This window comes from Lipotes vexillifer, unplaced genomic scaffold (genome assembly GCF_000442215.2).
Source record: "Lipotes vexillifer unplaced genomic scaffold, Lipotes_vexillifer_v1.1 scaffold931, whole genome shotgun sequence".
Lineage (NCBI taxonomy): Eukaryota > Metazoa > Chordata > Mammalia > Artiodactyla > Lipotidae > Lipotes > Lipotes vexillifer.
The window spans coordinates 76639-102346 of NW_006788845.1; the positions used below are offsets into that span (position 1 = coordinate 76639).

A 25708-nucleotide genomic window follows, 5' to 3' on the forward strand; every position below is an offset into this window, starting at 1 on the left:
AGTAAGAGCCGGGCCCTCAGCAGACAAACGGGCTTGTCTCTATTGGCGGGTCCACAGGAAGGTTGGAAGTCAAGGGGTTTGGGGGAACTGGGTGAGGAGTTCAGGCCCACTCCTTGTAAAACTTTCCAGGAAGCACTTTTCTACTGGGGCAGCATCCAGATACTAGGGTACTCATTAACCCCCTGGGTACCAGGAAAGGGCAGGAGGTAAGCACTGGGCGGCAGCTGGGGTCATCCTGCTTTGAACCTCCACGTGGTATTTACTCAGAGCAATTGTTGCCAGAGGCCCAGGCCCTGGACTATAAAGCGGAATGTCTGCTCTCTGTGCCCAGAACCGAGCAGGTGAGCAGCCAGGGCAGAGGGATGTGGGTCGGAGTCCTAAGGGAGGGGACTGAGCAGAGAGCTGTGGGTGGGAACTAAGAATTAAGGACCTCCTCTTGGAGCACTTTGGCAGAGTAGCTTCTTGCCCCACCCCTGGGATACCTCAGTTTTCCCAGTCATGAAATGGGGGCAGGAATAGGTGAGCAAGGGAGTGGTGGCAGAAGTGGCTGAGGGAGCTGCTCCTGGCGTCTCCTGGGTGAGGGGTGGGGTGGGGGGGGAACCTTTACAAAGCAGTTTGAGCTCCACAAACTCCATATGACATGATGAGGTGAAAAAGGAGCCCCCCAACCCATCCCAGGAAGACACCCTTTCCCTCCCAGCCACATTCAACTAGGTCAGTCCTCTTAAGCCCTGATAGCTCCGTGCTCCCTACACCCAGGGGAGGGTTAACAGACTTGGGGCAGGGTCCCCTGGGGCAAGTGTCATGGGAGGTGTCCCTTCTTTGCTTCTTCACTCTCACCAGGCCTCCATTCACCTTTCTTCTCAGAGAACATCATGGCAAGTGTGGCTGCAGTTGTGATCTGGGCTCTGGCCCTCCTCTCAGGTGGGTCCCCAGCCCTGACTTCACTGTGGAGGTGTGGGTGGAGGCTGGACTGAGGGGTCCGTCCACCCTGGGGGAGGAAACCCAGCCCCTGTTCACCCGCTCCCTCTCCACAGTGCTTTCAATCACCCAGGCACGGAAAGACTTCTGGGACTATTTCACCCAGAGCAGCAGGGACAAAGGCAGGGTGGAGCAGATCCAGCAGCAGAAGCTGGCACGGGAGCCCGCGTGAGTGGCCAGGGCAAGGGGTGCGGGCAAAGGGAGAAGACACCCAGAGGGTGGGATGATGCAGTGCCTGATTCCTCAACCTGTGGTCCTCCCTGGGAAGAGAACAGAGCAGTGCTAGCTCTGCCCTCTATCCTGGTATTCCTGGGCTGTTCAGCAACCCCTGCCGGCAGCCTCCGCCTTTGATCTCTCTTTAGCTGCTGCCTCCATGCCCGCTGAGGCGTGGGACCAGGGAGCAGCGTCCAGAACGAAAGGATTATGTGAGAGTCCAGGTGCCTCCGTGCACAAGGAATTGGGCAGTGTTGACCTGGATATGCGTGTGCCATGTGTTTGTACTTCCTGTGGGAGGAGGCATGGTTGGCTTGGGTTAGTACTGGAGACCCGGCTCTGGGGCCAACGCCCTGCATCCTTGGTTTCTCCATAGGATCAGTGAGTGACGTCTTTGGGGCAAAGGAGATGAGGGCGCTAGCAGTCTGACGACCTGATTGTCTGTCTCCTTCCCCAGGAGCCTGAAAGACAGACTTGAGCCAGACGTCAGCAATATGGACAACTTCCTGGAAAAGCTGGGCCCTCTTAATGGGCAGGGGAGGGAGTCTCCCGGGCTCCCACGCGACCCGGTGGGCATGCGGCAGCAGCTGCAGGAGGAGCTGGAGGAAGTGAGGGAGCGTCTGGAGCCCTACATGGCGGAGGTGCACGAGCGCGTGGGCTGGAACCTGGAGGGGTTGCGGCGGCAGCTGCAGCCCTACACGGTGGAGCTGATGAAGCAGGTGGCCCTGCGCGTGGAGGAGCTGCAGGAGCAGCTGCGCGTGGTCGGAGAGGGCACCAAGGCCCAGCTGCTGGGGGGCGTGGAAGAGGCGCGGAGCCTGCTGCAGGATCTGCAGGACCGCGTGGCACACCACACTGGCCGCGTCAAGGCGCTCTTCCACCCGTACGCGGAGCGTCTGGTGACAGGCATCGGGCACCACGTGCAAGAGCTGCACCGCAGCGTGGCGCCGCACGCGGCCGCCAGCCCGGCGCGCCTCAGCCGCTGCGTGCAGGTGCTCTCACGCAAGCTCACGCTCAAGGCCAAGGCCCTGCACACGCGCATCCAGCAGAACCTCGACCAGCTGCGCGAAGAGCTCAGCGCCTTTGCTGGCGCCGGTGCTGACGGTGCGAAGGAAGAGGCCCAGCCGGACCCCCAGGTGCTGTCTCAGGAGGTGCGCCAACGACTCCAGGCTTTCCGCCACGACACCTTCCTGCAGATTGCCGCCTTCACCCGCGCCATTGACCAAGAGACCAAGCAGATCCAGCAGCAGCTGGCGCCGCCTCCGCCAGGCCACAGCGCCTTCGCTCCAGAATTCCTACAAGGGGACCGAGGCAAGGCCCGGAGCGAGCTGCAGGCCCGCCTCGACGACCTGTGGGAAGACATCAACTACAGCCTTCGCGACCATAGTCCTGGCCACCTGGGGGAGCCCTGAGGGTCTACTTGTCCACGTCCCAGATTCTTGTCTGGGGAGCCCAAGATCTGAACCTCTAACATAGCTATGTCCTTGACAGTGGCCTGTTGGGCAGAGGGTGGAGGGCCCTGCACAGGATAGCTGAGGTCACCCAAAGGGCTGTTGTCCTAGGCCATCCAGCCACCTGCAATTCCCCCGTCCGGATGCATTACATTCACCAGGCTTTGCAAACCCGGCTTCCCGTGCTCATTTGGGAATCCTCCTGAGTTGCTCCATTCTGGGGTGGCGGGAGAGGGTGGCAAGGAGGCACAGTATGTGCAGGGTCATTATGTGCAAGCCTGTTGCCATGGTGCTGGAAGCCTGCGCCACTTCTTCCCAGGGCCAGGCTCTGATCACTTCTGGCCACCTGGTGGCCATTGCTAGAGCTGGTCCACAGAGAGGAGCTCTTTTCTCCCCAGGACTGCCATGACAGCTTCTGTTGGGGGAAGAGAAGGGAGAAAGAGCAGAAAATATGATGAAGAGAACATGTGATGGTGTGTGTGTATATATCCCTGCTGGCTGATGCTGGTGTGGACAAATGGTGTGGGTCGTGATGGGAGGGAGCAGAGCCTGGATTTCCTTACATAACACTACATCTAAACAGCTGACTGAGCCCTCCAATCTGTGAGGGCTACTTAAAACTCTCTGGGGAGCCTACTGTGTGCCCTCCCCATCTCTGGCCCCTCCCTCCCGACTCCCAGGCGGAAGTCTAGATTTCTGACACAAATGAAATAGATGCTTATGATGGAAGCTTATTTGCCTGGTGTGACTCTCATTTGGACTATGTCTGAAAGCAGTGGCCTCACCACTATCCCCAAAGCACATCCATCACCCGCCTTCAATCCCTCACTACTCTTTCTCATTGACCTCTTCCTAATCCAGTTGTATCGGAGGGGTGTTGCTCTGGCTGGGCTGACAGCTGTTTGTCACACCTGTGGTGTGCCTGGGTTAGAGACCCTTCCTCTGCACTTGCATTGTTCACCAGCCTGCTTACCACAGGACGGTGTGCATGAGGTATAGGCCCCTGAGGTGGCCTGTCTTCTTTGTCCTGGCTGTTCCAGATTTTGAATGGCCTCTTTTTTGACTGTCCCTCTTTTTATGACTGACCCTCAAACTCACACCCCCACCCCCATTCCCCATGTACATATTCACTTGGGGGCAACCAAGCTCCTCATAGCTCCCTGGGAAGTCTGAAATTGTGGGTGGCTGAAGTGGAGGGAAGAGGAGAGAGGAAAGGGTAAACACACCCGGTCCAGTACCCTTAGAACGTCCAGGGTAGCACCCTTTCCTCCCGGCTTAGCCCACCCTGCACAGAGTTCTCACTGCCGCACTCCCTCATAGCACAGATCCCATCTGAATCTGGCCTCATCATGCCTGCAGACTGGATCTCTTCCATGACACCCTAGATTTAGCACCAGAAGTGGGAGAAAGGTGCCCAGGGAGAGGAGGTGCTGGAAAGGAAAGTTTACCCCCCAAAAATGTGTTTTTGTTGGTGGTGGTTAGGAGATCAGGAGGGGTGAGTCAGCTGGGGTTGGATATGGTGGGGATGAGCCAATAGGGGTAAAAGTGAGGGCTGTGTATTTGAGGCAGGAATTTGGGCAGGTGTTTATGAGGACAGAAATAGGGAGTGAGAACAGAAATGGAGACAGATTGAGGGACTAAGGGAGGGTGATCAGAGCCTAGGCAGCATCTGGCCCAACGGCGGATCCAAGCAAACCCAGGAGGGAGCGCACCTCCTCAGGGATACCGATGGACGGCCAGGCCCCTTGCCGTCAAGCCTCTCGTAGTTAGACTTGTGGACTAATAGTTAGAACCCAGTACGGCGGAGCTATTGCAAAGGAGCAAAAAACTGCCCTGGGTCTGAGAGGACGCCCTGGGGGCAGTGACGCCTGAATTGAGGTGGAGGCAAAGCCTGGATCCGGCTGGCTTTGGAAGTCTGGACCGAATAATCCCGGCAACTGGAAAACCGCGTGTCAGGTACTGTTCCCCGAGGGGAGTCCTCGGCCTCTTTAAGGATGGGCGGGGCGGTAGCTGGCGGAAGTGCCGGAGGAAGGGGTGGGGCTAAGAGAGGCGCAGGAGACCGAAGTTGGGGCCTGAGCTGCGCGTGGTGATGTTGGCCAGTGCGGCTGTGGGTCCCGGGCTCCCGGCGGCTGCTGCCGCCCCCTCGCCCGTCAAGGCCCGACGGCCCGGGACGGGGCACTTGTTCCGGCCTATTAGCGCTGATGACGAGGAGCAGCAGCCTACCGAGATCGAGTCGCTGTGCATGAACTGCTACCGCAATGTGAGGCGGGAGCGCGGCCACGGGCGGCTGGAGGGTTGGGCTGAGGGGGGGAGGAGCGGGGGTCGGTGACCTGGCCAGGCTGGTCCAGTTGGGGACCCGGAGGCGAGACACGCCCGGGGGTCAGTAGATGGGGGATGGGGATTTCACTGGTTCTTTTCCCTGTCTTCTGCTTCCCTAGGGCATGACGCGCCTCCTGCTCACCGAGATCCCCTTCTTTAGAGAAATAATCGTGAGCTCCTTTTCCTGCGAGCACTGTGGCTGGAACAACACGGAGATCCAGTCGGCAGGCAAGATACAGGACCAGGGAGTGCGCTATACTTTGACCGTCAGGGCCCAGGAGGTGAGAGGAGCCCAGAGCAGTTACCCTAGTGTCCTAGAGAAAGCTTGGGGACTGGAGTCAGAGCTCTGGTCCAGGTGGTCGGACCTCAAATAAACCCACTTAAGTGTTCTAGCCTCAGTTTCCTCCTTTGTAAAATGGCGTTGGTGCTGTCATCTTCTCAGGTGAGGTAAGACATGTGAAAGCGCTTTGTAAACTTTGTCAGAAAGTATCAAATGAGCAGTAGTTGTTATGAATAGTACTCTCATCGTTTGGGTAGCTGGTTTTCACATCAAGGTACTATTCCGCAGGAGTAGTCCGGACTCCCCCTAGTGGAGAGAGGAAGAGACAGCTGGGCTGGGGCCTCTGAGGGTGGTGGTGGGGCTGGGGGGGCACTCTGTTAATTTCCTGAGAAGAACCTGTATTGTTGAGACCTCTGTGGACTGAAGGTTTTTCTTTCTGCCCAGGACATGAACAGAGAAGTAGTGAAGACTGACTCTGCCACCACAAGGATCCCAGAGCTGGATTTTGAAATTCCTGCCTTCAGCCAGAAAGGCGGTAAGTTTAAGGTCAGAGTGTGCAAACAGTGCAAACACTGTTCATGCCTAGCTCAAATCTTACTTTCTTGCAAAACTCCTGATGCCAGGTCTAGTGGCTTGTGTGTGGGTTTGGCCATATCATTGTGATCTTCATTGGTTTAACATAAGCAGAAAGCTTAGGTAAAGCAGCTTAAGATAGTATTGGGTTGGCCAAAAGGTTCGTACGGGTTTTTCCACATCATCTTACAGAAGAATCAGAATGAATTAGAGGTGAATGGAACCTTGTTCCCTGCCTCCTTATTTTACAGGTGAAATCAAGGCCCAGAGAGTTCAAGTGAACTGCCCAGGGTCCTGCAGGCACTTGATAGCGAAGTGAAGACTGACCAGTCTTTTGTTCTTCCTCACCAGCTCTGACTACTGTTGAAGGATTGATCAGCCGTGCCGTCTCTGGCCTGGAGCTGGATCAGCCCTCACGAAGGGTGAGCTGGGGTTTTCTGATGGCGGCAGCTCAAGGAAAAATTATTTATGTACACTTGTCCCCCTTCCCACGTGGCTCAGCTGTCTCTGATTGAATGTTGGAGAACTTTGGGGGGAAGCACACAGCGATGTTATAGCTGCCTGGATGTTGCATATGCCGTACCACTCTCCTTTCCACTTCCCCTCCCCCACTGTACATTGAGGCCTCTTTTCAGACAGACACTGTAACATTGCCTCCGAAGAGCCTTTCCTGATACTCTTGGGCTTATCTGTGCTTCCTGAGTGTTCCATTGTATCTTATGTTTATTATGACATTTCATATATACATATATATATATATATATATATATATGTATGTATGTATGTATGTATGTATGAAATAATGTAATTGCAAATTTAGTCACCTGTCTTCTTAACTGGCTGTGGAGCCCCATGAGAGGGCTCTGGTTTATTTACTGTTATCTATAACCTGGCACAAATGCCTGGACTAAATGGCTGAATGAGTGAGAAAATGAGGCTCATCTGGCACCGCCCATAAACTTCAAACTTATTTGCTACCTCTTATTGTGAAGCCTGAGTCTCTGTTCCCAGTCACACTAAGACAGGTCGTGACTTCCTGTTGGAAGTGATGGGGGCATAAGTTCTATCACCAGGGCTGATCTTTTACTCTTTGTTCCTGTCAGGCGAATGAAGAAGCCGTGGCTGAAAGAATTGATGAGTTCATTGTCAAACTGAAGGAGCTAAAGCAAGTGGCCTCTCCTTTCACCCTGGTGAGTACTGAGGGGCTCCAGGTGCCCTAGATTTAGGGTAGGAGAGACCATTAAGACAGTCTGAGATTTTTCTGTGGTGCCTCAGTGGTAGGTGGAGGATCGTACATGATTTCTTGTTACAACTGCTCTCTCTTTACCCATCTGTTAGATCATTGATGATCCCTCAGGGAACAGCTTTGTGGAAAACCCACATGCTCCCCGGAAAGATGATGCCCTGGTGATCACACACTATAATCGGACTCTACAGCAGGAAGAGATGCTGGGGCTCCAGGTAAATGCACTGAAGAAGCCAGAAGAATGCTCTGGAATTATCTTGCACTCCGATTGCTTGGAGTCAGTGGGAACTTATTTTGCTGCTGCCGCACTGTGTACGCTATCTCAGCATGTGTGTGCCTCCCCTCTAGCTCACTTAAGGACTTTGGGTAAACTTTACAACACAGGACAGCAGTGGCTGTGATCCTATCCTAAGCTCTGTTCTTCCCTCGGCTGGGGCTTTGCTTTCCAACTTCTCTGCTAAACCCACGAGGTGGCAGCTGACGTAAGCAAGACAGAGCATTTTCTCTCACTCTGGGGCAGGGTGTTGGCGAGGCTGAGGTCTGTGTGCCAACATATGATTTGCATCTCTGCTACTTTAGGCAGAGGAACCAGAAGAGAAACCAGAAGAGGAAGATCTCAGAAACGAAGTGAGTCACATGGGCGACTGTGGAGGAAGGAGCAGAGTGGTGGGCTGAGACTGACGCTGTTCACGGGTGGCCGCCAGTGTACCAGCTGAATGTCTCCAGCCTGAGCAGGTTTCTCCCGCTTGGGAGGGCTCACTCTGCCTCCCCCTGTTGCGTTCCAGGTGCACCAGTTCAACACCAACTGCCCGGAATGCAATGCTCCGGCCCAGACCAACATGAAGCTAGTTCGTATCTTTTGTCGGGCAGTTGGGTTGCTCTTCATCTGACTCAGGCATGAAGATTATATTCAAGCTGGAGAGTACTCCCTTCAGGGAAAGCACAAGGCTCTATTCCAAGCGATGAGAGGGATGTTGCCTTTGATGAGACCGTGCACCTTGGCTTTTAGGTTCAAAGAGAGAATTAGGCCATGGTCTCTAGGCTCCTGCGTGTGGCCTGAGCCACGTCATCAAACAGTGATGAACAGCGATCGCCGTGGGTGGTGACCTTGCCCTCTTCTGGGGGGCTGTCTGAGTTAGGCTGCTTCTTGTGATCTGTTTCCTGCAGTCCTGGGACCAGCAACTGTGTGTTTGTGGGGTTCAGATTTGTTCTTCCCCAGAGGGTGGTCTTGCTGTCCTGGAAGCAGATTTCCTTAATTCCATCTTCCAGAAATTCCCCACTTTAAGGAGGTTATCATCATGGCTACCAACTGCGAGAACTGCGGCCATCGGACCAATGAGGTGGGTGGGCTTCATCGTTTGGGAAGAGTAGCTTTCATCCTTTCTGAAGCTGCTTAGGGTGAGGAGCTCTTGAACTAGAAATTAGCTTAGAGAGGAAAAGTTAGAGATAGCATAACTTGTTGAAGACATTCAAAGTTGGTTATATGGAAGAGAGAGACCTACTTTTTGACCTACAGCTCAGAGGGATGGAAGAACACGGAGGCAGATTTTGACTCAGTAATAAAAAACTTTCTAGGTCTATCTGAATATAGAGTGGGCTGCCCTGGAGGGTTGTAAATTCCCTTTTCCTGAGTGTATTCAAGCATAAGCTGTTTCAGTTCTTAAACCAGAAAACTATAAAGGGAATCTACACACTAGTTGCAGTTGGAAGTCCCTTTCAGCCCCAAGAGTCATGTTTTAACTGTGAATTCAGTTTCTTGGCAATCTGGGGTGAATCTTTGGCAGGCTGCCGGTGCTGGGCACTCTGCTCCTGGCCAGCTTTCAGTGATTTTGGTTTGGGTGACTGCTGCCACTGTTGGTTTAGAAGGCACTGTCCTTGGTAGCCATTAGTGGGCCTGATTGGAGGTCCAAGCCTACTCCCCCAGCCCTCCCGGGTCTCCCCGCACCAGGTGAGGATGGGTGTCTCCTCTGCTGCTGCTCCTGGCACTGCTGTCTGTTGCAGGTGAAATCTGGAGGAGCAGTAGAGCCCTTGGGCACCAGGATCACCTTCTACATCACTGATCCCTCAGATATGACTAGAGACCTGCTCAAGGTAACAACCTGCTTGGGGAAGTGACTCTCCTCTGCACATGGCTGTCTCTGTTGAGAGGGAATTTGTCTTTTCTCAATCATGTCCTGGCGTTGTGAAGTACCTCCTTACTTTCTTGGGTTTGAGGATCCCTGAGCAGGGTTAATCCATGGTAGGAAGTGCAGATTCAGAAGGTGACCCCTAAGCTCTTTCTGATGACTTGGCAGCCTTTTGCCTCTAGTGTCTGTGAGGGCCCTTGTTTCTGATCTCTAATGACAAGATGTCTGCCAGCTTGGAGCCATGACTCAGAATGCCCCCTTTTAAGGTTGGTTCTAGGAGTGAGTCTAGCTTTAACTGGAGATTCAGAGAAAACTGGGACAGCTGACTTTGTCCCCAGATTATCACTGGTGGTACTAATTTGGTAGGAGGACTCTGGTTAGCTTTCTCTAGCAGCTCCTGATTTAAAGCCTAATTTGATCTGTCATCTCACAGTCCGAGACATGTAGTATGGAAATCCCAGAGCTGGAATTTGAACTGGGAATGGCTATCCTCGGGGGCAAGTTCACCACACTGGAGGGGATACTGAAAGACATCCGGGAACTGGTGAGTCCCCTGAGTATAGTGCATGGCATCTTCCGCAGTGCAGCTGTGGGGAAGGGGCTGGAAGGCTGCAAAGGTCCTAGTTTTTGGAGCTGATAACTGAGGTTTCTTTGCTTTAAAGCTGATTTGAGAGGCTTAAATATTATTTTGGATTGTGATGATAAGTTTGTTGGAAATTCAGAATGGAAATTCTCACGCCTAATTCTGGGCTGATGTAGATATTTTGCAGTTTTGGATAAGTCATTTATTTCACTGTAAAATGGGGTCATGAGGGTCCTTCCAGCACCTAAAAGAGTCCCGAACATACATATATATGTGTGTGTTGACTTAACCCATATGTTTATCCTCTTAATGAATCATTTTGCTTAACTGATTATCAGTCGTCGGGCATTTTGTCTTTGTAAATTATACTTTATTTTGCAGTTCTTCCAATGAGGACTAGAGATCATATTTAAGAACATTTCTATAGTTTTTGTTTCACGTTGCCCGTTATCATCTTGGCAGATTAATTCACACGGTTTTAGGGGTGGCCGCCTAGGTCAGAAAGGCGGTGCGGCATAAATGGCGACCAAGCTTCCCTGACAGGCACCCCTGTCACCCCGCACCAGGTTTATGGTTAAGCCTATCAAACATGGAGCCAGTATTCTAGCAGTTTGGATGCCATTTATTGCAGGTGACCAAGAACCCTTTCACACTGGGCGACAGTTCCAGTCCTGGCCAGACAGAGAAACTGCAGGAGTTTAGCCAGAAGTTGAACCAGGTGAGAGGACTCTGGCCGGTCAGTGCTTGTGGTCCTGGGGCTCCAGTGAACAAGAAGCTGCATACCCTTTCTTGCCACATGTAAACGTCTGACCGACATGTTGGGGATTCTCTTGGTCTCTGATATCCCATGCCATCTCCTTTCTTGGTTTTCTCCCTTTTTTTTGGTGGGAGCATCTCCAGTAGCTTCTTAAGAAAATGCATGGGAAGTAAAATTTCTGGGACTTTGCATGTCTGAAAATATTTTTATTCCACCTTTTTAAAAAAATTAATTAATCAGTAGTTTAATTTTGGCTGCACTGAGTCTTCGTTGCTGCACAAGGGCTTTCTGTAGCTGCGGCGAGCGGGGGCTACTCTTCCTTGTGGTGTGTGGGCTTCCCATTGCGGTGGCTTCTCTTGTGGAACACAGGGTCCAGGCGCGTGGGCTTCAGTAGTTGTGGCACGCGGGCTCAGTAGTTGTGGTTCACGGGCTCTAGAGTGCAGACTCAGTAGTTGTGGCGCACGGGCTTAGTTGCTCCGCGGCATGTGGGACCGGACCAGGACTCGAACCTGTGTCCCTTGCATTGGCAGGCGGATTCTTATCCAGTGCACCACCAGGGAAGTCCTTATTCTACTCTTATATTAGATTAATGGCTGGGAATAGAATTCTAGGATGGAAATAATTTTTTATCAGAATTTCTAAGGTCTTCCAGTTTCCCACTAATGTCTTTCAGTTTCCCAGTTTGGCTGTTGAGAAGTTTGAAGGCATTCTGATTCCCTATCTTTTGTTTGTGACCTAGTCTTGTGATACTTTTGTGTCCCCTGTGATGTAAAATTTCAGGATGTGACTTGGTGTACATGGGTCAATTTTCAACCATTGTTGCTAAGCACTTGGTGTGTTCTTTGAATCTGGAAACTCATGTGGCTCAGTTCTAGGAAGGTTTTAAAAAGTATTCTGTTGCTTCCCCTCTGTTCTCTCTTTCTGAAATCCCTATGTTTTGGATGTTAGACTGACTTGTCTGGTCTTCTGTAATTTACTTATTTTTTTGTCCTGTTTTCAGTTTCTTTGTGTTTGCTCTACTCTTGGAGATTATCTTAATTTTCCAACCCTTCAATTGAGTTTTTCATTTCCACTGACATTTTTATTTTCCAAGTGGCTTTTGGTCTTTCAATACTTTCTCCTCCTTTTAAAAAAATAGCATCCTGTTGTTTTAAGGATGTAGTATTTTTTTCTCTTTGAGAATATTAATGTTGGGTTTTTTTTTTTTTTTGACGTTTTATTTTCCTCGCATAGTTTCCATTTCCTCTTAAGTTTTTTTGTTCCCATTTGATTTCTGTCTTTCAATGTTACGGGCTTTGCTCGGATGTCTGGTAATCATTGGTTGTCTATTTAAAAGTAGAGGACTAAAACACCTGAGTGGGGTGAGTCTTGTTGACGTTGGGCTCGTTGGAGGGGGATTTAGCTTAGCCATTTTGTTGAGGTAACTCCAGTGCCAGAGTTATTAGGTGTTTCCTCTTGGGCTGGTCAGATTCCCATCCGTGGGTGTTCCGTTTCCTGTCTTGATGGTGAAGGCTTGGCTGGCAGTGTTCTGAGAGCTGAGTGTGGGAAGAGGGCTCGGGTGTGTGTATGTCTGTTTCCAATAAGGGTCCATTGACTTCTGTTCTTGATTTCTTTCCCTCTACCCTCAACTGGGCGAGTGTCCCCCTGTCCATAGAGTGCTATGGTAACTTCTCCACAGAATTTTCTTTTATTGGGGTGGGGGAAGGGCAGTCGTTGGTCTGTTTGGAATGGGAGAGGAGATTAGGGATGCCGGATTGCTTCTTAAATAGCTATCAAACAGTCTTTATTTTAGATTCTCTCCACTCCACCTCTAGAGGTACCTTCATTTCACCAATTCTTAAAAAACTTTGAGGGATTTTGCAGTGTAAGTTGGGTTGGTTTCTGTGTGGCAGACATAGTCCCTTCCTGCCAGCAGCTATGTAAGATTTACATGCTCATGCTGTATTGTCTCCTTTAGATCCTTGAGGGTAACATGAAGGCCCACTTTGTTATGGATGATCCAGCAGGAAACAGCTACTTGCAGGTACTGTAGACCTTCCCTGGTATTTCACAGAGATATCTTTTCTGACCTTCCTTAAATATGTATCATTTCTCCAGAAACCGAGAGACTTAATTCTAAATGAACTGCTTTTTATCAAGGAACCTTTTGGCAGAAATTGGAACATAAGAGAGGAAGGGGGAAGGTGTATGGGACTGTAAGTGTGTGTCAAGAGGGGGAAAAAGGAGACTCCCAGGTTCCTTCTTCCTCTAGTCTAGCTCGAGTCCCAGCTCTAAGTACAGCAGTGGCATTTTCATTTTGCAAATCTGACCGTGGATTGAGGAGAAATGGTGCCTTGTCCAGAGGCCAAGATGGGAAAAGGCTTTAAGCTGACTAGGGAGATACTCTGGTGATTAACAGTAACTTTAACATTTATTGAGCAGTTATTATGGGTCAGGCAAAACTGTTCTAAGGTCTCTCCACTGTTAAGACTATGCTACTCTCTTCGTAAGAAGGTGCAGATAGAAAGTTTTTCTCCGTGCAGTCCCACTTCTAGCCCATGTGGGTTCTGTTGCTGCCCACGAGTTGAGCCTAGCCATGGGGGTGTTGGAGGCCCTTAAAAAGAGAATAAAGGGACTTCCCTGGCGGTCCAGTGGTTAGGACTCTGTGCTTCCACTGCAGGGGGCGCACGTTCAATCCCCGGTCAGGGAATTAAGATCCCGCATGGCGTGCGGCCAAAAACAAAACAAAACAAAAAGGAATAAACACCTCCTTAAGGTCCTGGGAAAGTGGGAATTGGAAGCTGTCTGGGGGGGTGGGGGTGGCAGGATGGCACAGGCACTGATGGTCTGTCCTTGGCCTTGTAGAACGTGTACGCACCTGAGGACGATCCTGAGATGAAGGTGGAGCACTATAAGCGCACATTTGACCAAAACGAGGAACTGGGGCTCAATGACATGAAGACGGAGGGCTATGAGACAGGTCTGGCTTCCCAGTGGTAGCCGTGGGCGGTTCCTGGCCAGCCTCCAGCGCTGCTCAGACCGCGGGGTTAATTATTGCTATTGGAAAAGGCTGGAGTGGCCTCCCCACCAGGCCTTGCCCACGTGGGGAGGACACCTGGTCTGAGTCGGAGATCTGAGCACAATTTCTGAACAGTCTGTGACGGAAATGCGAGCCTCTTGGGTTACTTGACCTTGTTTTGGAGGATTTGAATTGGCCTGCGAAGAAACCCAGAAATGAACCATCGGGCATGTCATTGTCATTTTTTTCCTATCAAGTCTTTACCCTCCCTCCACACAATGCTCTCTCATGTCAAGCTGGAACTCTGAAGAGCTGGAGAAGGTGGAAGACAGTTACGTCTGGGGTTTGGAAGTCGGTTGGGCATATAAAATACTCTCAACAGGAAGAGCGTCTTCTGGGGGAGGGAGTCTAGGGCAGGTGAAGAAGTTCTCAGTAAACTGGTGGCTTCTGAACAGCACCGGCCTCTGAAGTCACTCTGTCCTTGTTTTATTATTGTTTATTAGCATTTTATTATTATTTTTATTGTTTGCACTCTGTCCTTATTTGTTATGCTGGTAGAATTCAACCTCCTGAAGAACATTTTCTCCGGTGTGGCTATACCGTAATTTGGGGACTGGAGCTGGCATTTCATTCATTCCTTCAATAGATGTTTGAGTGCTTGCTTTGCGCCTGGCACATCATAGAACTGAACAAAATAAAGCTCTGCTTTCATGGAGCTTCAAGTGTAGTGGGGAAAATTGGCAAACAGTGGGTGGGGGGTTGACAAGAAACCAACAAGTAGAACAGTGTCAGATTAATCACCATGTTATGGAGGAATGTCAAGCAGGGAAGGGGTCTGGGTAGTGCCAGGGAAGGTGGGGGCATTAGCTTTATTGGATGGAACTGCAGAGACAGGGCAAAACTTAGACCGTGCCACTGGTCGTGAATGCATTTGATCCTGCTTAACTGCCCTGTGAGGCAGGGTTAAGACCTGAGCTTAGTCTTGTCAGGCTAAGGTTTGGTACTGAGTAGAAAGGGTAGAGGTGGAACTGAAGACAGAAATGGGCAGGAGGCGATGGGGTGGAGAGGACTATACTGGTAATGTTCACTGGAGCAGAAATATGAGACTTTCCCGATGTCTGCTGACACCAGGGTGGAGGCAGGGCTGTGGAGTTCAGCTTGAGATACACTAAAGTGTACTAGAAGCCAAGGCAGGGTTGTGGATGGGAGACCTGTGGGGCCCTGCAGCTAGTGAAGCCCTATCAGTCCAGTGCCCCCTTCTCATAGACCCTGAGAGACCCAGCCTGCTCTTCTTCCTGGGCCTGTGCTGTGACCACTCAGTGTAGCCCAGTGGTTAAAAGTTCATGCTTCAGGGCAGTGACCTCCAAACCTGTTTTGTTATGTATATTTTCTGGACCTGTGTTCCAAGATATGCGTATTTATTTATAAAGTATAACAATACTTTATTGACCAATAAACCTTAAAACGTGACAAAAATTTAACATATTGTGAGATAAGTAAAATACGCAATCTAATTCTTTTTCAAGAAATTTGGATTACCTCTTGCACCCCACTTTGTTAGCCTCTGCTCCCAAGGGTCACATGTTCTGGCTGTGTGAAGTTGGACAACTTAACCTCTCCAAGCTTCAGTTTTCTCATCTGTAAGGTAAGGATAATAAAAGCATGAGAAATGTGAGGGTTAAATGAGATAATTCAAGTAAAGCTCTTAATGCCCACAAGAAGAAAAGTCTTCTCCCTAAACCTGAGTATTAGAATTCAGTCTCTCTAGGGACTTCCCTGGCGGTCCAGTGGTTGAGACTCCGCTTCCACTGCAGGGGGCACGGGTTGCATCTCTGGTCGGTGAACTAAATCCCGCATGCCGCCTGGCCAAAAAATAAATTACCTGAGTTTTAAAAAATAAAAGACTGAATGACAAAAAAAACAAAAAAAAATTCAATCTCTCTAGCTTCTCTCTTGCCATGCTGAAAATAGATCCAGGTCATTTTCATTGGAAATATACGCAAGAGATAGCTAGGGGCAACAAATATCAAATGTGGGTAAGATACATAGGTTAGAAACCTCCATATTTTTCATAGTAATTATATTGGGTTTGGAATTCCTGAGTTCCTCTGTTGAATAGTTATTTTTTTGTTTGTTTTTTAAAGGGGCTTTTTATTTACTTATTTATTTTTGGCTGTGTTGGGTCTTCATTTCTGTGCGAGGGCTTTCTCTAGTTGCGGCAAGCGGGGGCCACTCTTCATCGCGGTGCGCGGGCCTCTCACTATCGTGGCCTCTCTTGTTGTGGAGACGCGCAGGCTCAGTAGTGTGGCTCACGGGCCCACTTGCTCCGCGGCATGTGGGATCTTCCCAGACCAGGGCTCGAACCCGTGTCCCCTAGCACTAGCAGGCAGATTCTCAACCACTGCGCCACCAGGGAAGCCCTGTTGAATAGTTCTTGAAAGCCTCTCAAAGCAGATTTCTCTCCATCTAAACATACTAATAAAAATAACGGACACACTATGCCAGATGCTGTTCAAAGCACTTTCCACAGTAATATTAACCTAGTCCTTGCAACCACTGGGTTCGGTGTCATCATTATCCCCGTTTTGTTAAGTATGTTGTCCAAGGTCGTACAGTTAGGAAGTTATGGAAGCAGAACTCAAACTCAAGCTGCACTGCGGCTCCAGAGCCCACGTACCTAACTACTGCTCTCTGGCGCTTCTGAAGCTGCTGGCGGCAGAGATCTTGTTGGGGTCGTGGCTGTAGCCTCGCGGCTACAACAGCGCTTGCTGCACGGTCTGTTGAATGACTGAATGGACAAAGATAAGAAACACGATTGTCACGTCAGAGGGATGTAAAGTGGGCCCGCAAGGTGCGCGCGTCCCTCGTAAGCCCGCAAAAGCTCACACGGGACTCCCTGTCGGTTCCAAACACCCTCCCTCGCTTCCGGTCCTGGCCCCGCCTCCCAGAGTCCTCGCTCTCCGTTTCGCGTTCAAGAGTTTTGTCCGCAGCGTCGATCCGTCTCCCCGCCTTCGCTGCTGCCATGGCGGCAGCTCTGCCGCTCTCCAAGGCCGAATACCTGAAGCGTTACTTGTCTGGGGCAGATGCCGGCGTCGACGGGGGCTCTGAGTCCGGCCGCAAGCGTCGCAAAAAGCGGCCGAAGACTGGCGGGGCTGGCGGCAAGGGGTGAGTTGGCCCTGGCGGGGCGCGGTCCGCGCGGCTCGCCGCCCCTCACCTTCCCAGCTCCGCCCTCGGCCCGGCTCTTCCTGGGCTCCTCGCCGGCGGCCCCGAGGGGCCCAGCGCCCTTGACTGCTCGCCCGGCGCTGCCTGAGCCCAGAGTTCGCTCAGACCGCTCCTCGCTCCCCTGGGCAGTATCTTCGACGTATTCAGGCCCGGCTGTAACTTTCATTACTCTTTTCCCGCCTTTGTAGCATTCCGTCCTCTCCCGCAGAGAATGAATATTGTGCCCTGAGACTAAAGTGGTGAAGCAAATTCATAGGTTCTGTGCGTGGATACTAAGGGCCCGGAACATGTCGGTGGGGATTCTCCAGTGCCAAGGACTCCGGTCCTGAGTCGGAGACCTGTGCTCACTTCCGGTTACTCTTCCTACTACTACTAACAATAACAACTAACGCTTATACAGTTCTTGTCAAGTGCCAGGCACCGTTCTAAGTACTTTAGACCTAAACGAATTTATTTAAGCTTCATAACAGTACCATGAAGCAGATATTTTTGTTACCCCCACTCTTCGAACGAGAAAACTTATGTGGCCCAGTGTACTGGGTTGAATAGTGCCCCTTCCCTCCAAGGCATGTCCACCCAGAACCTCAGAATGTGACATTGTTTAGAAATAGGGCCTTTGCTGTTGTAATTAGTTAAGATGAGGTCATAGTGGGTTAGGATGGGCGCAGAATCCAATATGACTGGTGTCCTTTTAAGAAAAGGGAAATTTGGATACAGAAACGGACTTACAGGGAAAACTACCACGTGAAGATGGAGGCTGAGACTGGACTGGATTTATGCTGACAATAGGGGCTACCAGAAGTGCGAGGAGTCAAGGAAAGGGCTTTCCCTAGAGCCTTACTGGCGGGCATTGCCTTGCAGACACCTGATTCCAGACTTGAAGCCTCCAGAACTGTGAGAGAATACATTTCTGTTGTTTTAAGCCACCCAGTTTGTGGTACTTTGTTAGGCAGCCCTAGGAAACTAATAATATACCCAGTAAAGTCAAGTAGTTCCGAAGAACTAATCCATTTCCTCTCCTGGTTTGGTTGTTGTGTTGTTCTTGCTTTCTGTCCCCTCTGACTTGTGTGGATTCCTTGGAGGCAGTGCCATGTAGTGAAATTAACTTGAGCTTTGGAGTAACACTGATTAGGCTTTGAGTCCTAGCTGTGCCACTTTATGGGCTGTGTGGCCTTGGGCAAGATATTTCATCTGCCTAAGCCTCAGTTTTTTCATCTTTAAAAATGATAGTAAAACTGAATGATATCACCTATATTAAATGGTTGTTGTGATAAGTGATCTTGCCTTTTCAAATAATAACTGTTAATAATAACTGTTTATATCATGGCATTGTTATTATTTGGACTCATCCATAGTTTATCCATGTAACAAACATTTATTGAGTATTTCCTATGCCAGTTTCTGCAGGGTGTTGAGGATATCACTGTGAGTGAGAGAGGCCTAGTCCCTACTCTGATGGAGCTTATAGTTTAATGGGGATACAGCCTTTAAACAACTAATTACACAACTGGTTGATTTATTTCCTTTGTGTTAAAGTATTCCAAGAATGAGTAACGGGGGTTCTTAGTTGGGGGAGGTAAGTGAAATAGTACTGGAAGGTCTGTGAAGGAAGTTATATATATGCTAGGATTTTAAGAATGCGTTAAGAGTTTCCCAGTAAAGAATGAGAAGAGTAGGTTAGGCAGAGGGAAGGAACTGAGACATGAAACTGATACGGAAAGGAATTTGGCTCATTGTAGGCACCAAAAGATGACTAGTGAGTAGTGAACTGAGGAGGCAGTGGAACAAGATGAAGTTGGCCGTATTGGCAAAGAATGGACGATAGATCTTGTAGGATTTTGAGTTTTAGCCTAAAACCAAAGATAAGTGTTTGTAGGCTGTTATCCAAAAATGTTTCTTCTCTTTTGATCTTTTTATTTTTCACATTTAGAATGCGGATTGTGGATGATGACGTGAGCTGGACATCTATGTCAACCACTAAAACAGAAAAGGAGGAAGAGGAAGATGATGGAGATTTGCCTGTGGTGTGTATCTTTTGAGGCTGTGAGGACTTTGAAATGCAAGCCTCTCAATCTCGACTCCCAGTGCAGGGTAGATTAGTAAGGGGGAAAGTTGAGGGCAGAGAAGAGGTGACACTTTCCAGGAGCTATTTTAAAGTAGTCTTCTTTGCTGATGCCTATACACAGTCTTTGTATATGGAGGGCTCCATCTGCCTGGAAACGGGAACTGATCACAGAGAGGCAGGATTCCTCAGTGTCAGTGATAGAGCCATGATTAGAATTCGCCATGGTTCAAGTTGTTGGAACCTACCTTAAAAATAACGTTCAGGTTCAATCAAAGGAAACTTTTTAATTGCTCATTTTATTCCCTGATTCAACTAAGCTTTAAATTATATGCTCTTGCCTAAGCACAGGAGATATGTAGATTAAGAGAACGTAGTGTCTGTACTTTACAGATCATACTCTACAATGGGAGACTGAACTTCAAATGACAATATGATGCATGTTGGGGATAGAGTTCACATATGTACCAAGTGCCATTAGAACACAAGGGAGATAGCATACTTTTTATTCCACTGGGAAATTCCATGAAGGATGGAAATATCTGAATTGAATTTTAAAGGATGAGTAAGAGCCAGGTGGGTAAAAGCATAGGCAAAGAAGTTAGCATTGGTATGGTCATGGAACCTTGCTCAGAATTGCTGAGAAACATGGTGAAAAGGAGAGCTGTTGATAGGCTGTATTATACTAAAAGGTTGTAAAGGTGAATTCCAGATGAGTATGTTTAATGTTAATCCCCAGCATATTCTATAATATTGATAAGATTATTTAAAAGAAGGTTTGTTAGTAATTAGAAGGGAAATAGTGATCATAAGGAGCCAATTTAGTTTCAATCAGAATGAATTACTGAAACCTAGTTAATGTTTATAACATTTGTTGTTGTTTTTAAATTTTATTTATTTTTTAAAAATTAATTAATTTATTTTATTTATTCTTTTTTTTTTTTGGCCTTGTTGGGTCTTCGTTGCCGCGCACAGGCTTTCTTTAGTTGAGGCGAGCAGGGGCTACTCTTCATTGCGGTGCGCAGCTTCTCATGGCGGTGGCTTCTCTTGTTGCCGAGCACGGGCTCTAGGCGCACGGGCTTCAGTAGTTGTGGTGTGCGGGCTTCAGTAGTTGTGGCTCATGGGCTGTAGAGCACAGGCTCAGTAGTTGTGGCGCATGGGCTCAGTTGCTCTGCGGCATGTGGGATCCTCCCGGACCAGGGCTCAAACCCGTGTCCCCTGCATTGGCAGGCGGACTCTCAACCACTGTGCCACCAGGAAGCCCTATTTTTTTATTTTATGAAAGCAATACATGTTTATTATAGAATATTTTGGAATTGTAAGAACGTTTAAGTTTTAAAAAGAATATATAATCACTTTTACTGTGACCATCCAGAGATAACAACTGCTAACGTTTAGATGCTTTAATTCATAGATTGTAATACTTGTATTTTATTTATTTTTTTCAAATATAATTGGGATTATACTATACATACGGTTTTGGAACCTGCTCTTTTACTTAATAGTATGTTGTCAATACTTTAGTAAGACTTAAAAATATTCTTTGAGAATGTGACTTTTAATGGTTGCATAGTAGCTCAATATACATATTAATTTAATCTGTCTTATTACTGGCTGTATGGGTTGTTTCCTGTTTTAAAATATCATAATGATTTAATAAACATTTTGGACATAAATCATTGTAAGAATCCATTTATTTCTTTATTCCTATGAAGTGAAATCAATAGGTCAGAGAGTATGGTCATTTTAGGGTTTTCCCATATTGCTTTCCAAAAGGTGGTATGAATTTACACTCCCACTAGAGGTGTATGGGAATGTCAGTTTCCCCATTTCTTCATCAATATTGGAGCATTATTCACATCAACAAAGCAACTGCAAACCTATGTCAATTTGGCAGGTGAACAGTGGTATCCATATTCTTTGAAAAAATAGTAAAATGAATGATTTTTCATATGTTTCTTGGGCTTTTGTATTTTATGAATTTCTTGTATTTGTGCATTATTTTAGAAACTTGGAGTTTTTATTTTTTTCATTGATTTATTTGATATTTGTATAATAGGAATATATTATCTGTTTTACATGCCGTAGGTATATTTTGTCATTTGCCTCTTCATTTATAATAGTTTTTAATATTTAAAAATTTTGATTTTTTGTAGTCAGGTCTGTTAATTTTCCTTCATAATATTGTCTTTTGCTCTTATGATTGTCCCAAAACCTACATAAAGGAAGCTTTAGCCCCACTGCTAGATTCTGTGCTTGTTACAACAGACCTTGATTATTGAATTCATTTTTGTTACTCCAAGATTATCACAACCAATAATTAGGACAACCACAGTAATAGTGGCAGCACAAGATTAATAGGTGTAATTTACCACGTACCAAGCACTGCTAAGCTTACATGAATTATCTGTTGAATCCTCATAGCAATCCTTTGATCCTGCTTTTACAAATGAGGAAATTGAGGCTTAGAGAGAATAATTTGCCAAAGGTTATACAAATATTAAGGGACAAAGCTGGGAATTTAGATCTCAATTCATCTTGTTTTTTTAAAAATAAATTTATTTATTTATTTATTTTGGGCTGCATTGGGTCTTTGTTGCTGCACGCAGGCTTTTCTCTAGTTGCGGCGAGCGGGGGCTACTCTTTGTTGTGGTGCACGGGCTTCTCACTGCAGTGGCTTCTCTTGTTGTGGACCACAGGCTCTAGGCGCACGGGCTTCAGTAGTTGTGGCATGCAGGCTCAGTAGTTGTGGCTCATGGTCTCTAGAGCACAGGCTCAGTAGTTGTGGCACACGGGCTTAGTTGCTCCGCAGCACATGGGATGTTCCAGGACCAGGGCTTGAACCCGTGTCTCCTGCGTTGGCAGGCGGATTCTTAACCACTGCGCCACCAGGGAAGCCCCATCTTGTTTGAAAGCCTGTGTTTTTAATGCCCAGTGAGAGATCTCAAAACTAGGTTATATGAAGAATGATGGTAGGATCTTGGGAGAAGAGAAGAAGTAGAGGGGAATTCAAACCTGGGTTTGAGTTTCATTTGTGCCACTTGCTAGGTTGAGAAAGTTACTTAACTTCTCTGAGCCATAGTTTGCTCTTAGTAGTGTGGAGCCTTTCTTTCCAGGGCTTTTGTGAGGATAAAGTGAGATAATATAAGTAAAGCACAAAACACAGTGCCTTGCTCATAGTTGCTACTGTGTAATTAGAATTTATTATGCCAGCCATCTTTGAAGGCCCCAAAATGCAGTGGACTGCCTTGTAACATGAGTTCCATGTCAGTGAATTAGTTCCCTGTCAGGGAGGGACTATGTGAGTGATCATTTATCAAGTATACTGTAGAGAAGATTACAGATTTGTTTGGGAATTTGGATGATATAAATATGGTCTTATCCCTTAAAGATTCTGTGAGTCTGTGTACATTTTATTGACTTCTTTTGGTTGGATACTAGAAAAACTGTCATTGTGACTACCTACAATAAGAAAGTTTTCATAAGGAGTCCAAAGCCCTTAATGAATGATAGGATGACAGGAAACCTGCCTGTGTTTTCACTCTGAATGTAAAAGTAAAAGGGTTAAAGGAGTTTAGCTTTTAGCTTACAAGTGGCAGTTGTATACCTGGCACATTAATAAGAAGGTATGTAATGAAAGAAATTAACCTCTGGAGGGAAATTGATTAGAGAAAGATCTATAATTAAACCATCCAGTGACAATCACATGTTTATGGAGCAAATGTAACTGAGGACCAGTACCTGTTTCTTCATGGCCGTTTTGGGTCTTCGTGTGCCGTGTATTATTAGGAATGGAATAGTCGTAGCTTCAGGTTCTTGAGACAACAACAGTGTTACTTGGCTGAATCCTGTGGATTTCCTTAATGTATTGTTCTCACTCCCACAGGTGGCTGAGTTTGTGGACGAGCGGCCAGAAGAGGTAAAGCAGATGGAAGCCTTTCGTTCCAGTGCCAAATGGAAGCTTCTGGGAGGTGAGTTCCAACAATAGGTAAATCTGAATTTCCCATTTATAGGAGAAGCCTTTTTTCTTTTTTTCTTTTTTAATTGAAGTATAGTTTACAAGATTGTGTTAGTTCTAGGTGTACAGCAAGGTGATTCAGATATATATATATCTTTCAGATTATTTTCCATTTTAGGTTATTACAAGATATTGAATATAGTTCCCTGTGCTATACAGTAAATCCTTGTTGCTTATCTATTTTAGGTTCAGTTGTTTGTATCTGTTAATTCCATACTCCTAAATTATCCCTTCCCCCCTTCCCCTTTGGTAACCATAAGTTTGTTTTCTATGTCTGTGAGTCTGTTTCTGTTGTGTATATAGATTCATTTGTATTATTTTTTAGATTCCACATATAAATTATATCATATAATATTTGTCTTTTTCTGACTTAGTATGATATTCTCTAGGTCCATCCATGTTGCTGCAAGTGGCAATATTTCATTCTTTTTTATGGCTGAGTAATATTTAGTTGTGTGTGTGTGTGTGTCCCCGTCCGTGTGTCCCACAGCTTCTTAAACCAGTAGTCTCTTGACGGACACTTGGGTTGTTTCCATGTCTTGGCTATAGAAATAGTGCTGCTGTGAACATTGGGGTGCATGTATCTTTTTGAATTAGTGTTTTTATTGTTTCCATATATGTACCCAGGAGTGGAGTTGCTGGATCATATGGTAGTTCTATTTTTAGTTTTTTAAGGAGCCTTCATACTGTTTTCCACAGTGGCTGCACCAATTTACATTCCCACCAACAGTGGAGGAGGGTTCCCTTTTTTCCACATGCTCTCTAACATTTGTCATTGGTAGACTTTTTGATGATAGCCATTCTGACAGGTGTGAGGTGATACATCATTGTGGTTTTGGTTTGTATTTCTCTAATAATTAGTGATGTTGAGCATCTTTTCATGTGCCTTTTAGCCATCTGTATGTCTTCTTTGGAAAAATGTCTATTCAGGTCTTCCCATTTTTTGATTGGGTTGTTTTTTTGATATTGAGATGTATGAGCTGTTTGTGTATTTTGAATATTAACACCTTATTGGTGGCATCATTTGCAAATATTTTCTCCTATTCCATAGGTTGTCTTTTAGTTTTGTTGATGGTTTCCTTCGTTGTGCAAAACCTTTTAAGTGTAATTAGGTCCCATTTGTTTATTTTTGCTTTTATTTCTTTTGCCTAAGGAGACTGAGCTGAGAAAATATTGCTACAGTTTAGTCAAAGAATGTTTCACCTATGTTCTCTTCTAGGAGTTTTGTGGTTTTAGGTCTTGCATTTAGGTCTTTAAACCATTTGAGTTTATATTTGTATATGGTGTGAGGGAATGTTCTAATTTCATTGTTTTACGTTTGGCTGTCTGGTTTTCCCAGCACCACTTGTTGAAGAGACTGTCTTTTCTCCATTATATATTCTTGCCTCCTTTGTCATAGATTAATTGACCATAGGTGTGTGGGTTTATTTCTAGCTCTCTATTCTGTTCCATTGATCTGTGTGTCTGTTTTTGTGCCAGTACCATGCTGTTTTGATTACTGTAGCTTTATAGCATAGTCTGAAGTCTGGGAGGATTATACCTCCAGCTTGATTTTCTTTTTCTCAGGATTGCTTTCACAATTTTGGGTCTTTTGTGGTTCGATATAAATTTTAAGATTACTTGCTCTAGTTCTACGAAAAATGTTATGGGTACTTTGATAGGGATTGCATTAAATCTGTAGATTGCTTTGGGTAGCATGGCCATTTTAACAATATTAATTCTTCCAGTCGAAGAGCACAGAATATCTTTCCATTCCTTTGAATCATCTTCAGTTTCCTTTGTCAGTGTTTTATAGTTTTCAGCATATAGGTCTTTCACCTCCTTGGTTAAGTTTATTCCCAGGTAATTTTTTTTAATGCTATTTTAACCAGGATTTTTTTTTTACCTTCTCTTTCTGATGTTTCATTGTTTGTGTAAAAGAAATGCAACAGATATCTGTATATTAATCTTATATCCTGCTATCTTGCTGAATTCATTTATTAGTTCTAATCATTTTTGTGTGGTGGCTTTAGGGTTGTCTATGTAGAGTATCATGTCATCTGCAAATAGTGACAGTTTTATTTTTTCTTTCCAGTTTGGATAGGTTTTATTTCTTTTTCTTGTCTGATTGCTGTGGCTAGGACTTCTAATACTATGTTGAATAGAAGTGGTGAGAGTGAGCATCCTTGTCTTTTCCCTGAATTTAGGGGGAAAGCTTTCAGTTTTTCACTGTTGAGTATTATAGCTCCATTGGCTATGAAGTAAGTGCCAGTTATCAAAGGTAATCACATCACCTAGACAAAAGATTTTTTTCAATATGAATATAATCCTGTGTGTAAATGATTTGCTGAGCTAGAAAATGTGAACTGCAAAATAGCATTGCTACTTGGTTCACATCAAGACACAATATGTTTATTTCTTTACATGAAAACTGCACATTTGCTTTTTCATACAAATCAGGCCCACTGAATGGAGACAGCTTTAGATCTTTTGACATTTGAACTACATAGCCTGGGGGGCCTTTGTAGAGACTTTTTATATTTTAGAATTCTTACTTAAAGTATTATCTCTGTGTAAAACTTTTTTTTTTTTTTTTTTTGCGGTACGTGGGCCTCTCACTGCTGTGGCCTCTCCCGCTGCAGAGCACAGGCTCCGGACGTGCAGGCTCAGCGGCCATGGCTCACGAGCCCAGCCGCTCCACAGCATGTGGGATCTTCCCGGACGGGGGCACGAACCCTTGTCCCCTGCATCGGCAGGTGGACTCTCAACCACTGCACCACCAGGGAAGCCCTGTGTAAAACTTTTGAATTGTTCTTCCTGATGGTTACTTATCTTTTACTCAGAAGTGTCTTTTTTTTTTTTTTTTAATTGAAGTATAGTTGATTTACAGTGTTGGGTTAATT

At 46.7% G+C, this 25708-nt stretch overlaps 3 protein-coding genes across 5 annotated transcripts in view; all 3 read left to right on the top strand.

The window, feature by feature from the left end:
* Nucleotides 1-335: 335 nt before the first annotated feature.
* Nucleotides 336-3230, top strand: APOA5 (apolipoprotein A5). Of its 2 annotated transcripts, none has more exons than XM_007461854.1 (4): nt 336-341; nt 868-924; nt 1038-1149; nt 1652-2813. In XM_007461854.1, exons 2-4 carry the CDS (start codon nt 876-878, stop codon nt 2601-2603), a joined length of 1113 nt encoding a protein of 370 aa, XP_007461916.1. In that variant the 5' UTR covers nt 336-341; nt 868-875; the 3' UTR covers nt 2604-2813. The 2 variants fall into 2 exon arrangements, with proteins under 2 accessions (XP_007461916.1, XP_007461915.1); XM_007461853.1 differs by lacking the exon at nt 336-341 and adding an exon at nt 504-519 and having other exon boundaries at nt 1652-3230.
* Nucleotides 3231-4709: 1479 nt separating this feature from the next.
* ZPR1 (ZPR1 zinc finger) lies at nt 4710-13866 on the top strand. The gene is made up of 14 exons (XM_007461855.1): nt 4710-4902; nt 5081-5242; nt 5686-5776; nt 6166-6236; nt 6918-7004; nt 7153-7275; nt 7640-7687; nt 7846-7912; nt 8330-8400; nt 9062-9151; nt 9620-9730; nt 10401-10487; nt 12484-12549; nt 13371-13866. Exons 1-14 carry the CDS (start codon nt 4732-4734, stop codon nt 13503-13505), a joined length of 1380 nt encoding a protein of 459 aa, XP_007461917.1. The 5' UTR covers nt 4710-4731; the 3' UTR covers nt 13506-13866.
* Nucleotides 13867-16546: 2680 nt separating this feature from the next.
* Nucleotides 16547-25708, top strand: part of BUD13 (BUD13 spliceosome associated protein) — a 32602-nt gene continuing 23440 nt past the window's right edge. For both annotated transcript variants that reach the window (XM_007461856.1, XM_007461857.1), the window contains exons 1-3: nt 16547-16689; nt 18677-18770; nt 22695-22779. In XM_007461856.1, coding sequence (XP_007461918.1) covers nt 16547-16689; nt 18677-18770; nt 22695-22779 — 322 coding nt within the window. The remainder of the gene's footprint in view (nt 16690-18676; nt 18771-22694; nt 22780-25708) is intronic.